This window comes from Sphaeramia orbicularis, chromosome 8, assembly GCF_902148855.1.
Source record: "Sphaeramia orbicularis chromosome 8, fSphaOr1.1, whole genome shotgun sequence".
NCBI classification, from domain to species: Eukaryota; Metazoa; Chordata; class Actinopteri; order Kurtiformes; family Apogonidae; genus Sphaeramia; species Sphaeramia orbicularis.
The window spans coordinates 34,795,736-34,809,607 of record NC_043964.1 but is presented as its reverse complement, the minus strand read 5'-3'; the positions used below and the strand labels follow the sequence as shown (position 1 = coordinate 34,809,607).

At 36.7% G+C, this 13,872-nt stretch overlaps 3 gene segments (V, D, J or C); all 3 read left to right on the top strand.

Moving 5' to 3' along the window:
- The first annotated feature begins 1,136 nt into the window (after positions 1-1,136).
- On the top strand, positions 1,137-2,258 carry LOC115424839 (immunoglobulin heavy variable 3-33-like). The segment is given in 3 exon segments: positions 1,137-1,219; positions 1,344-1,762; positions 2,253-2,258. Coding segments are annotated over 3 exon segments (471 nt in total).
- A 6,135-nt stretch (positions 2,259-8,393) lies between these two features.
- LOC115424838 (Ig heavy chain V region 914-like) lies at positions 8,394-8,890 on the top strand. The segment is given in 2 exon segments: positions 8,394-8,490; positions 8,580-8,890. Coding segments are annotated over 2 exon segments (366 nt in total).
- Positions 8,891-13,128: 4,238 nt separating this feature from the next.
- Positions 13,129-13,626, top strand: LOC115424011 (Ig heavy chain V region G4-like). The segment is given in 2 exon segments: positions 13,129-13,215; positions 13,307-13,626. Coding segments are annotated over 2 exon segments (402 nt in total).
- Positions 13,627-13,872: the final 246 nt, after the last annotated feature.

Genomic DNA, 13,872 nt, shown 5'->3' with positions numbered 1-13,872 from the left:
GGTTGCGAAATTTCTAGTAATTGATTAAAAAAAAATAAAAAATTACAAATAAAACGCTTTTTTTTAATGATTCACTGTATATTTCATTATAATTAAAACACCAAACACTTTTCCTGTTAAAAATCAAGTTAAAATAAAATGCATGATCGCGTGCGTCACCATGCTTCAACCTGCCTGGACACAGTCGCAGTCAGAAAACTGGACTGAACAGAGAATGGAAAGATTTCTTTGCCCCCCCTGGCCCCGCTAAGACATTTCCAAGAGAAACTGTGAAGCAGACACTAAAAAGGTGCATTATAGGCAGGTTTATTTCTATAGCACATTTCATGTACAAGACAATTCAAAGTGCTTTACAAAAAACATTGAAAGCATTACAGCAGAAGCAGTAAAAAGTATAGGCATGAGAGAAACAAGCAAATAAACAAAACAAAATCAGATAAATTGATAAAACAGATATACAGATAAAACAGATAAAAAGATGAAACAGATAAAAACTTAAAAGAATAAAAATGCAGCTGAGAACAGGTGGGTCTTTAACCTGGATTTAAATAAACTGAGTGTTTCAGCTGATCTGAGGTTTTCTGGAAGTTTGTTCCAGACATGTGGAGCATAGAAGCTGAACGCAGCTTCTCCATGTCTGGTTCTGACTCTGGGAACATTATATACATTATATAGCGTAAATGTTGTCCAAAATTAACGTTTATTTGCAACACAGTATAGCAAACTATTACATGATCTAAAACAAATTAATTGTAGCAAAAAAAAAAAAAAGTCTCCGTTTTGAATGTCTGGGGTCACCAAAAATTTGTGATGTTAAAACCTTTACTAAAAGTTCAATTGTTACTTGTTTTGGGATCTTTCCACTGAAGAACATCCCATTTCTTTACCTTATAAGGCTCTTCAAGTTGATTTTGAAGGAGGACAGTTTGTGAAGCATCTCCCTATTGTATTTGCAGTATTTGTGTCAATCTGTATTGAGAGGACAGTCCTGTATACTTCAGAATTCACCCTGTTCCTTCAACAAACACCAGTGACCTATAGTCTGACTGTAACTGAATGAGTCAAATGCATTAACGCCTCCCTTTTAAAATCCCAATGCAAATCCAGTGTGCTTTCTACTGTATGTCAGTCTTTTTAGGGTGAAGCGGGTGAGCTCACATCTCCAGTCTCAAGATGATGGCCATACTGTGTGTTCTGCTGACAGTGCTCTGCCTGCCCTGTGAGTGCCTTTGTGCTGCATTTCTGAAAGACAAGTGCCTATACATTTATACAGTTAGGGTTCTGCCATAGATAACCATCTTTTACACTCATTCTTTTTTCTCTCATGTCTGATTGTTTTGCAGGTTTGAATGGTCAGAGTCTGGAGTCCATTCCCACCTCAGTGTTAAAAAGGCCTCAGGAAACGGTCAGCCTGTCTTGCAGGGGAGCTGGATTCAGTTTCGATCAGCGTGGGATGCACTGGATTAAACAGTCTGAAGGAAAAGCAATGGAATGGCTCGGGCTTATTTACTACGATGCAAGTAAAACAATCTATGCAGCCAGTGTGCAGGGACGAATTGAAATCACCAGAGATAATAGCAACAAAATGGTGTATTTAAGGCTGTCCAACCTGAAACCAGAGGACTCTGCAGTGTATTACTGTGCTGCTGCACACACTGTTGTCTGTGTCAACATAAAGGCTTCACAAAAACCTCAAAAAATATATTTGTACAAGATCCTGCAGAGGGCAGCAGATTTAAAACTCTTTACCTCCACCAAGGAGGTCATGTTTTTGTTTTGCCAGGGTTTGTTTGTTTGTCTGTCTGTTTGTCTGTCCGTTAGTGTGCAACATAACTCAAAAAGTTATGGACAGATTTTGATGAAATTTTCAGGGTTTGTTGGAAATGGGATAAGGAAGAAATGATTAAATTTTGGTGGTGATCGGGGGTGGGGGGGCCCACGGGGGGGGCACAGACCAGAAAATTTCATCAAAATCTGTCCATAGCTTTTTGAGTTATGTTGCACACTAACAGACAGACAAACAGACAGACAGACAGGCGTGGGGGGGCCCACAGGGGGGGGCCACTGATCAGCCTTGGCGGAGGTCTGCGCTCTCCGTGTGCTTCTAGTTTCTCTATGAAATGAAAAAAAAACAAGAAAAAAAAACAATGAAACATCATGCACACACAGAATGAAAACAGCTGAATGTGTGGTTTGTCAGATCATGTGGTTTTGTACTCCATAATATTCCCAGCAGATGCGTTGTGCAGCAGGTGTGAAATATTTGAGATGTGTCAACTGTTGAAAGAAGAAATTACGCAATACAATAAGTCAAAGACAACAAAAAAGCAGATGTTAATAAATGTGCAAAAATTAACCCATAATATCAAAAATAAGTCAAAAAATGGGACAGAACAGCTGTTTGGGGAAGGAAGGAAACCAAATAGCTTTAAATGCATTCATTACATTGTTTGTTGCAGTGAGGACAAATCTATTTCCTGTCCCACTTTCTTTATGATTTGGACTTAAGAGCTTTCATTCCACTGACTTTTCAATGTAGTCACACCACATACAAGATAAGAATCTACAGTCAGCTGAGTTCAATAAGATGGTCTCACAAATGACACTGACAGGGCGTGACCCAAAGGCCTCAAGGCTGGATACTATTCCCAATAAATCATTGTATTTGTGGTAGAGTTATTGGTTTAGTTCTAACACCATTCAGCATTTTAAAATGATTCACAGCACTCCTGAATCTTGCTTTGAGAATGATTATGAGCAGGTAGATTTTACAGAAGAGGCTTGAAGCTGAGCTATGGTGCATATGTTTCTTTTTCCCCCATATAAAATGATTCATTCACAAAAACTGAACCTATATGACAAGAGCACACTACAACTGAGAATGCCTTTTTATGATAATGATAGTCCTCCACACTACAGTGTCAAAAGATGAGAGTGAGGAGAGTTGATTTATGTGATTAAAAAAAACAACTTACTGTACATGCAAAATGTCTGAAACTGATGGACCTGTGAGGAAGGTTTCAGTACCAGGTCCAAAGTTTTGGGGTTTGTTACTCTCTCACTGTAAGCCCAGACTTTGTATTTACTAAAATGCTTTAATTACAATGTACTTAAATGATTTAAGTTTTATTACATTTACTTAAAAATATTAAGTGTCTTCCACTAATTTGTAGACCTAGTCGAAAGTATGAAAAAGTTTAAGTTGAATGGATTTAAATCCCTGAGGTTTAGTCATGACCACACCTTTTAATCTATGCATTGCATTGTGGGTATTGGGCATGTTGTTGAAAATGTGTTATTTTTATGTGCAGGGGTTCAGCTGGGTTGTGGTGTTAGTGTTAATTGTGACTTAATGTGTGTATAGTAATGTTTATTGGCCTTTTTGTGTTTGTTTTTGTATTTTTGTAGAGCTGCACCATGAGTCAGAGCCATAGACCCAACAATGAGTTTACTGTTCAGCTATTACTGATTTCATTTGTTATACATCCTATTGCACTACCGAATACAAAGTATTTTCCGAATCAACTAAATGCAATGAGATAAATTCTTGCTGAACTTACACCCATGCTACAATATATAAAGTTGAGTAATTATACAAAGCCATTTATATTGCAAAAGATTTTAATTTAAGTCAACTTGGAAATGAGTTCGAAGAACTGATGATATTAAGTCTAATGATTATACAAGGCAATTGACACTGCAACAAATTTTAAGTTAAATTAACTTGGCATTTGGTGTGTTGTACTTAAAAAAAGCAGTTCCATTCAAATCAAACATTTAAGTTTAATATACTTAAGTTTTCATCACTCATTACTGAAATTTTTTTAAGGCAACAGGTTACCTCAGATTTTTTAAGTAAACTCAACTCGTCCGGTCTTACAGTGCTCTTTTACAACCAATATGGACCTCCTATTTTTACACATTTCAACATGTTAGTCTCATTTTAACAACGCTCTACCAGTAGACACACCCATTTTACCAGTTGTTTGTGACACTACTTGATCATTTTGACCAAAATGCATCACTTCAAAACACCTGTCTCTTAAAACCAAGGAGCAACGACCTTGTCACTAAAATGTGTAAGTATCTTAAAGTCATCATCCCTCAATGGACTCTGAGGGAGGCTCCAAAAAAACCACTGGCTCCCACAGATTTACATTCAACTACTCATTAAAAACACTAATTTAATAATTGTCTGGTCTCATTAGCTTTATTTGGACCCTTTAATAAGTGATTAACTAGTCCCACATGATTTTTTTTCCTCTTTTAGTCATCTCCCAAGTAAAAAGTAAGGTTTGATATTAAAAATTAAATCTTTTGTCCGAAAGGTTACCATCCTTTCCCTGAGTTACCTCTAGAGATGCCCCTAGATACTCTTCTGGCTACAAAGGCAAGTCATAAGGGTGCCATCACAAGGATCTATGACACACTAACCAACATAAATCCTCCACCCACTGCCAATATTAGGACGCTCTGAGAGAAAGATCTTGGCAGACCTCTCTCTAATGATCTCTGGAAGTCAATTTTAGAGCAAGTACACTCATTTTCCTCATGTAGTAGATATGACCTTATACAATTTGAAATTGCTCGTCGTGTTCACTTAACCAAGGCCAAATTGACTAAGATACCCCAATACTGATCCTATATGTGACTGTGCAAACAAGCGCCAGCGACCTTAATGCATATGTTTTAGACATGCCCCATTCTTAGTTCATTCTGTCTTGCAATATTTAACTTCTTGAGTGAGGTTTTCAGTATGGTTATTGATCCACATTCTTTCATAGCTTTATTTGGTGTAAGACCTGGAGACTGTGACTGGCCATTATATATGTTGTTGTGGCCTTTACTACCTTATTTACCCATTGCCAAATACTATTACGTTGGAAGAGCTCTAAATCCCCATCCTATGTCAGGTGGATCAGGGACATTATGTTTCACCTGAAATTGGAGAAGATCAAATTCACTCTGAGAGGAAATAAAGACAAATTTAACAAGGTTTGGATGCCTTTTCTGACTTATTTCAACAACATTACTGATGTGACAAACTGGGACTAGTAGAGTATATTTCTGCATATTTAGGTGAAGACTGGTAACTTAAACCAATGCTGTGTTTATTTATTTATTTTATTTCATTTCATTTACCTATTTATTTATTAATTCTTTATTACTATCATTCTATTTAGATATTGTACCTTGTTCTATTCCTTCTTTATCACAATATTTTGTCTTTTGTATTTTCTTTTCCTTTAGAGGATCTGGGATCATTGGGTAGGGGGAGGGCAAGAAGGGAATGAAGGGATTTATTGTGTACATTTCCTGAATTTGTGATTTTTACATGTTTAACTATAAAATGCCAATCAACAGATTTAAATTTAAAAAAAAAAAAGAAAAGAAATGCATGCTGTGTCTGGCTTTGATTGACAGGTCTGTACGACATTTCATTCATTTGCTGAGTAATCTGCTGTATTCTGTCTGCTGTTAGACATTTATGATATTCAATATGATCATGATTAACAATAAAACTCTGCTTGTGACACACAGCACAGGCAAGTACATAATTTGCTGTCACAAAAGCAATAATAATTCTGTCATGATCTAAGAAAGCTTTGTGTCTTTTTAATTTCCCTCACCTCTCTTCTGTATCTCTGGGACCACACCTGTCACACTGAAACTGTGCAGAAACTATCAGAGCTATAAATAAGATTCATTTAAGTAGAAATACAGCTTTTGTGGTACATTTGCATATCAGCAGAGATCCAGCTGTGAAGTCAAGTACTTCATGCATGCAGACATCCTCACTGTGAGATGTCAAACTGACTCAACTGCTGTCGATTGTGACACTTTTCTAAAGTGTGACACTGTACACATTGTATTTGAGTTTGCAGGGGTGATTAACAAAATTACTGTATAAAGTAGTGTGAAATACAGGTGTTGAAGTACAACATATAGTATAACAACACTCACATTAAACACTTACAGCGCTTAAGTATATTAGTCTGTTATACTGTTATGTATTATATTCAGTGTTGTGCAAAAGTCTTTGATCGCTTTTAGCTTGGTTGTTTTTGCAAGGTCATTATGAGCATAAATATTAATTCTTTAGTGTATTTATGTAAAATAAAAAATACCATAAATGCTTTCACAGTATTAAAAACACATGAAAAATCCTGATTAAATGGCTTTTTCAGGCAAAGTCAGTATTAAGTGTGACCTCTCTTCATCAAAGCAGACCAAACAATAACAAACATCCAACATGCATGACATGAAACCTGGTGTAAAACAACAGATGATTAATGCAGTAAAACTCATATTATCTGAACAAAAGAGTTAAAGACATGTTAAAACAAAGAACCTTTATTTTAATGCTATTTACATATTTCTGGGAATTTGCATATGTCTGGTCATTACAACTTTGCCAAAACAAGATCTAATGGTAAGAACTTTTCACATCACTACAGACAGCATTTTCAGTTAAAATACATCTTTGTATCAATATGGACATAAATGTTTTGAAAAATATAAATTAATTAGTGAATAGAGGGATTTTGGACAGTAAGGATATTAATTTTCATGTTACAGAACTTTTTGTTGGGTGAAATGCTGCCAAAAATGTGGATGTTTTACATAATATGACTGCTTGGGTAACAGTGGGTGAATGTTTTGCATTTGACCTTTAGATCAGCTGATGCAAACTGTGATACTGCATTTGCAAACATAGAAAGATTATGATTTCTATCGGTAAAATTTGTATATGTCAGCATGTGAACATAGCACATTGTCCTCTTCAGCCAGTTTCACACTGGTCAAAATATAGCCTCTATTTTGATGAAGTTCACATGTTTCTAGGCATACAAATTTAATAACTCATTGTACTGTAAGGTCAAATAGACTGATTGCAAAACAGGAGCTCAAATGTTCTACATGCTGTATATTTTGGAAAATGAAGTGTTACGTTCATTTAGTCACATTAAAATACTCAAGTAACAGAGCAGAAATCAGCCCCAGGCTTTATTTTACCCTCAACTTTCTTAAGAGCAGACTAGGTTGATAAGAAATGCTGAGTTAGAAAGAATCAAGTATCAGCCAGCGTTCCAGCTGAATAGCCAATGTATAAACACATGTGACGACATTAAACTATACCTGTTTGCCATTCCATGAGCCACTCCCTCATCATGACACCCTGATGCAAATCTTCAGTCTGTACAGTGTACTTCTGTCCATCTGACTGGTCTGTACTCCATGTGGAGCGTCAGACGTCACATCTCCAGCTTCAGGATGATGAACACACTCATTCTGCTGCTGGTTTCCTTTTCTCTGTCCTGTGAGTTCCACTGACTCTTAGCTCTTCCACTGCTCAGTCAGTCAGAGCAGATACTTTTTCTTACAATTCATCCCTTCTTTCTTCTCATCAGGTTGCACTGGTCAGAGGATGGAGTCCATTCCTTCCAGTTCAGTAGTGAAAAGGCCTGGGGAGACTCTCAGTCTGTCCTGCAGAGGATCCGGCTTCACATTTTGGTGTTGTGGTATGAGCTGGATAAGACAACCTGAAGGGAAAGGACTGGAATGGATAGGGGTCGGACATAATCCTGCTAGTAGTAACAGTTATGCCAGTAGTGTACAAGGACGAATAGAAGTCAGTAGAGATGACAGCAATAGCATGGTGCATCTGAGACTGTCCAACCTGAAGCCAGAGGACTCTGCAGTGTATTACTGTGCAAAACACACACAGTGACACAAACAGTCAGTAGAGCTGAACAAAAACTCCTCAGTGCCTGAACATGTGTTACATGAATCCACCAGAGGAGGAGCCCTTACACCACTAATGAGTTTAAAGTCAACTTCAACCTGCGTCTGGGAATTATGGCAACAGTAAAGCATGTCTTGTTTTTGTACAGAAAATTCAAGTGTTCAACTACTTTTTTAGCAACATCCAAAAACGAAAAGAAAATGTGTGACAAATGTGACAGTTAAGAATGCAAATAAAAAAATTATGATTTCTAATTAATCTTTAGAAATAACAAGCAACATGTACTTTTTACTGTAAGTGATCATAAATGACATCCCTGTTACTAATTTTCCACAGCAAGTATAAAATAAAATATTCATGGATGTTATGTAGACTATACGGATAGATTTAAAATGTTATTGGGTAATGAATTCAATAATAGTAATAAATGTTAAGTGAAATAAAATAAAACAATAAAATCCTCATGATCACATAAACAACACATGTTTCAATAAAACAAATAATCTGGAGGAAGTCTCCCAAACCTCTTTCCCAACAGTGTGATTCATAGTGTGTTTCTGTTGTGGAGGAGGAGTTAATGCAAAACTGTGATCTCCACCATCTTTTCATATACGTACATGAAGAGTGAAGGACAGAGACTAAATAACTGACATACACACTGACTGGACAGAGACAACTGGCTTTTACAATGGTCCGAACAAAACAATTGTTTGGTTTTCTCATCCTGACTATCTTCCTGGCTGGTAAGGACCATGAAAGCTTCATTGGAAAAAATCCCACTCATAAAAATGTCAGTTTTTCTCTTTCTAAAGATTTGTTCAAATATCTGTAGGTGCTGATGGTCAAACACTGACTGAGTCTGAATCAGTGGTGAAAAGACCTGGAGAATCACACAGACTGACCTGCACATATTCAGGATTCAGTAGCACTCCCGATATCGCTTGGATCAGACAGGCACCTGGAAAAGGACTGGAGTGGATCGCTTACATCAGTAGTGGCAGTGGTAGCATTTACTATTCCCAGTCAGTCCAAGGCCGTTTCACCGTCTCCAGAGACAACAGCAGAAATCAGGTGTATCTGCAGATGAACAGCCTGAAGACTGAAGACTCTGCTGTTTATTATTGTGCACGAGAGACACAGTGACTGAAGTTGGTGGAGCAGCTGTACAAAATCTTGTATTGTTCATCCTTGCTGCACTAACAACTATTGCACATCACATTATACATCTATAAATTAATGGTAATGAATTAAAACAATGTATTTATGTATTTCATCACAGTACAGCACAGTTACACCTTAAATGTTAAAACTGTACCCCACAGTTAAAAGCACAATCATAAATTTGTGCGATGGAAAAAAATAATAGAAGTGTATGATGTGGTAAATTCTAAAAAAAATTCCATACATTTTTCAGTCATGTCTGTGGCTTATAAAAGGCCGTCAGTGCTGTCACCACCAGTAAAATAAAGAAGAACGGTAATCCTTGTACAGTTGGCAAGTTTGGTTATCCCAGAATGCACTGGGTGACAGTAATGCCACTCTACACAAGTCTCCCCACAACAAATGCTCTTTATTATGGAGTTTTAATGAGGAAACTGAAGAGGAGGACTTTCTTTTTCATTGCTCTCCTTAACATGAAAACAATTTTTATATTGTTTTTAGTTTAGTTTATTTTGAATATACAGCAAAACAAAGTAATCTTACTTAGTCCTTAGAAATAAAACCGATAGCAAGAAATTATAGAAAAAAACCCAACTTATACATATACATGAAAGGAAAATATGACTTCATTTGCACACTCAAACAGGAGTGGGAGAGTATAACTTATTTAATCCCACCTCTTCTCCACACAACAGTCTATCCTTTAGCTTCCTATCAGCATAATATATGAAAAATCAAGTCCCTTGGAATTTTTGGTTTTACTTTGTGAGGGAGATAATATGATCAGTCATGTGTGTTTTTGGTTTGTTTGTTTGTTTATTAATGGTCGGCAGAATAACGTCAAATCTTTGATGAAATTTGCTGGAAAGGTAAGGCATGTGCCTAGACCAGACCAGATCCACTGAAATGGGTAAATCCTGAAGACTTTTTCCACAAATATTGTAACGAAATTGCAGTTTTGACTGAATATGGAGTCCTGGCATGGCTATGAACTGTTTCAGAGTGTTGTTCTGTTTTTAGTTATTAGTCACCTTTACTGTAAATTATGAATAAGAATAATTTCAAAACATTTTTAGCTTTTGAACGATTATTTCACCAGACTCGGGATAAAAAAATCTATGCATATTTATTAATTTAATTCTATTTAAATAACATTGCTATTACATGAGCCCAGAGCTGTTGCTTGACACTGTTGGGGCCCGAGGCAAGAAGGGATCATTGGGCACTAGGGGCCACTAAATCATTTTATAAAAGCAACCTTTTAATTTATTTAAGTTTGATTAACAATGTGCAAATAAAGATATATAACAAAATATTATCTGGAAATATAAAAACTTGACAATCAAAAATATATTAAAGACTTATGTGAACCCTGGACACAATTAAAGATATTCACTTAAAGAAATAGATAAAAAAGAAGGAAAATAATAAAACACAATAAAACAAGAATAACAGTGTTAGAATATTTATAAATACTTGTGGATTTTAGCTTGTGGAAATGCAATAATCAATAACCAATGTTGTGCTAGGTACTTCCATGAACAATAACCATGACTGCTTAGAGCAGGGGTGTCCAAACTTTTTTTAAAGAGGGCCAGATCTCATAATGTGGAGATTGCCAGGGGCCAGTGGTCGCTTCAGATGTTTTTTAAACAGTAAAAATTACATATAAAAGCGCTGTTCTACAACAATTTTATTTTCATTGTCACAATATCATTTTTTTTTAAATGGCAATGTAACCAAATCTAAGCCACTCAGGTGTGAACAAATTAAAAAAAAAAAATAAAATAAAATAAAAATCTGCCTTCCTTTCACATCTGGAGTCAGATAACATAGAACAAACTGTGTGGAGTATCTTAAACGTCCAAGAAGTTGATAAAAATCTTAACCCCACATTCATTTTAAACATGACTTATATGAGTAATCATTACTCATATTTTACTCAGTAATGCAAAGTCTGTTAACATTTAAGATGAAAACATATGACTTTTACTCTTGTCTTTCACAAAATCCTTCAGAAAGTAATATTTTGTGTCACATCTACAAGTACATAACACCAGCAGTTATAGGCAACTAACCTGGCAACTTGGTATCCTGCCTTGGTGGTGAATTCATTGAACTCCCAGGTTCACATGAAGAGTCACTGCTGTGAGTTTAAAGCAGCTTGCATTTGCTTCACTTTTTCGGAGCGCTCACTCCCTGCTAGCTTGTTGTACGTGTTAGCTTGTTTTGTCTGCTAGTGTGTCTTTACATTGAATTCCTTAAACAAGGCAACAGTCTCTTGACAAATTAGGCAAACACAATCGCCTTGATTTTCAGTGAAAAAAAAATTGTAATTCCCATCTCTCCTGGAAGCGGCGGCCCTCACTGTCAACTTTTTTTTTTTTTTTTTTACAGGCGCCATGGTTAGAAATTAGCTAAAAGGGTTCACGGCAAAGTCACAGAGCCTGATAGAGTTAGAGTGGTGCTGCCACCATGAGGTGAAAGGAGAAACTGCATTTTGAACCTTTTATGATTCATGCACTCGGTTCAACAGTCCAAGCGGGCCATAAATAATACATTCTAAAACTGAAGCTGTGGGCCATGTAAAATCTGACCGCGGGCCGTGATTGGCCCCCGGGCCGGACTTTGGACATGCCTGGCTTAGAGCATTATCTCGTTTGCCAAAAAGTGAACAGGAAAAACAAAATACAGCATCTGTGCTCACTGAATAATCCAACCACAACTTCTTGATTTTTTTCTCCTTTTTTCATGTTTATCATGTAATTGTCTTTTGTGAATCTCCTTGGGGGCATTTCTGACTTTTGAGGAAAATCAAAGTCTGTGATTTGAACAGGTCCTTTTTGTACAAGTCGACACTGAGTGCTGTCATCAGTCAGGTTTGGCCACAGTGCAGGATCATCAGCGACAACAGGAGGAGCTTCCTTTGTTGATAATTCAGGTGCAGGTGAGGTAGAGGTGGAGGGAAGAACTGGAGTGCTCTCAGTTATTTGGGAAGTGCTGGCTGGGACATCCTCTTGGGTTTCCTCAAAGGACTCAACATGATCTACGTTGAATAACATCATAATGATCAGCCTAATAATTACAGTTTTAAATAATCCAGATTAGACATTATATTAGACTAGATAAATACTTCATTTATCCCAAACAGAGAAACTGCTTTGTTGCAACAGTGTTAAATACAGAAAGAAACATGGACTTCATTTGTTAAATCGAAATGAAAATAAAATTTGGTTGCAAAAAAAAAAAAAAATACAGTAAGAAACAGAAAAATATTAGAAGCACACAATAAAGAAGAAAAATACACCCAATAAAATAAAAATAACTAATGAATAATATACATACCTTCATCTTTGGACATAGTGGCGTCTTTGTGAGAAGACACAGCCAGGTATTTAAGTAAAGCACCGAATGAAAAAAAGGTCACACTCATAAATCACGACTATAGGGCAGTAGTTGACTATCAGGATTATTAATAAGTTTATTATTTACAAAAAAAGTACTTAAACATTATATCACTAGATGTAACTAACAGAACTAGTAATGGCAGATTGCCCTGTAAGTTCCACTATCAAGACAGTTTTAACAATGAAAACATGACATTATGAGAGTAGAAACAACGTGTGTAAATGGGTCATTGCACTGAAAGTCACTAACTGCCTGATTTCATACAACTGGAATTTCTGTTTGTGTTACACACATCTATAGGGATGTTCTTAAGTTGTTCCTAAGTTACTGTGCGTATTCTTTTACACAACTGCATTTCCCTTTTTTGTCATTTCAATTGGACAGATATCAGGTATTTCACCGTCCATCCTGGTGGCCCCTCTCAAGCCCTGGGCCCAAGGAAACTGCGTAGTTCACCTACTGTGCTCTTCATGAGCCACTGCCTCATCAATAAATGTTAATCAAGCAATTCCATGGGGGTTTTCATGCTTGTTTAAATGTGTTAGAGACATTTCATATACTGAACAGAAAAATAAATTGACATTCAACATAATTAACGAAATAGAATGGCTTAGTGGTATTCATAAGTTTTATCACTGAAAATAAAAAAAGAAAAAAAAAAAAAATCAAATCAAGATCAAAGTAATACATATTTAGTAATATAATTCAATTCAAATAACACACCAGCATTCCATGAGCCACTCCCTCATCATGACACCCTGATGCAAATCTTCAGTCTGTACAGTGTACTTCTGTCCATCTGACTGGTCTGTACTCCATGTGGAGCGTCAGACGTCACATCTCCAGCTTCAGGATGATGAACACACTCACTCTGCTGCTGGTTTCCTTTTCTCTGTCCTGTGAGTTCCACTGACTCTTAGCTCTTCCACTGCTCAGTCAGTCAGAGCAGATACTTTTTCTTACAATTCCTCACTTCTTTCTTCTCATCAGGTTGCACTGGTCAGAGGATGGAGTCCATTCCTTCCAGTTCAGTAGTGAAAAGGCCTGGGGAGACTCTCAGTCTGTCCTGCAGAGGATCCGGCTTCACATTTAGCTGTTGTCCTATGAGCTGGATAAGACAACCTGAAGGGAAAGGACTGGAATGGATGGGAGTAGTTCAAACTGATGACAGAGGAATACAGCTTGCCAACGTTGCAACAGGAGAAATAGAAGTTACCATGGATAATAGCAACAGCATGGTGTATCTGAGACTGTCCAACCTGAAGCCAGAGGACTCTGCAGTGTATTACTGTGCAAAACACATACAGTGACAGAAACAGTCAGTAGAGCTGAACAAAAACTCCTCAGTGCCTGAACATGTGTAAAATGAATCCACCAGAGGAGGAGCCCTTACACCACTAATGAGTTTAAAGTCAACTTCCACCTCCTTCTGGGAATTATGGCAACAGTAAAGTGTGTCTTTTGTTTTTGTACAGAAAATTCAAGTGTTCAACTACTTTTTAACAACATCCAAAAATGAAAAGAAAATGTGTGACAAATGTTACAGTTAAGAATGC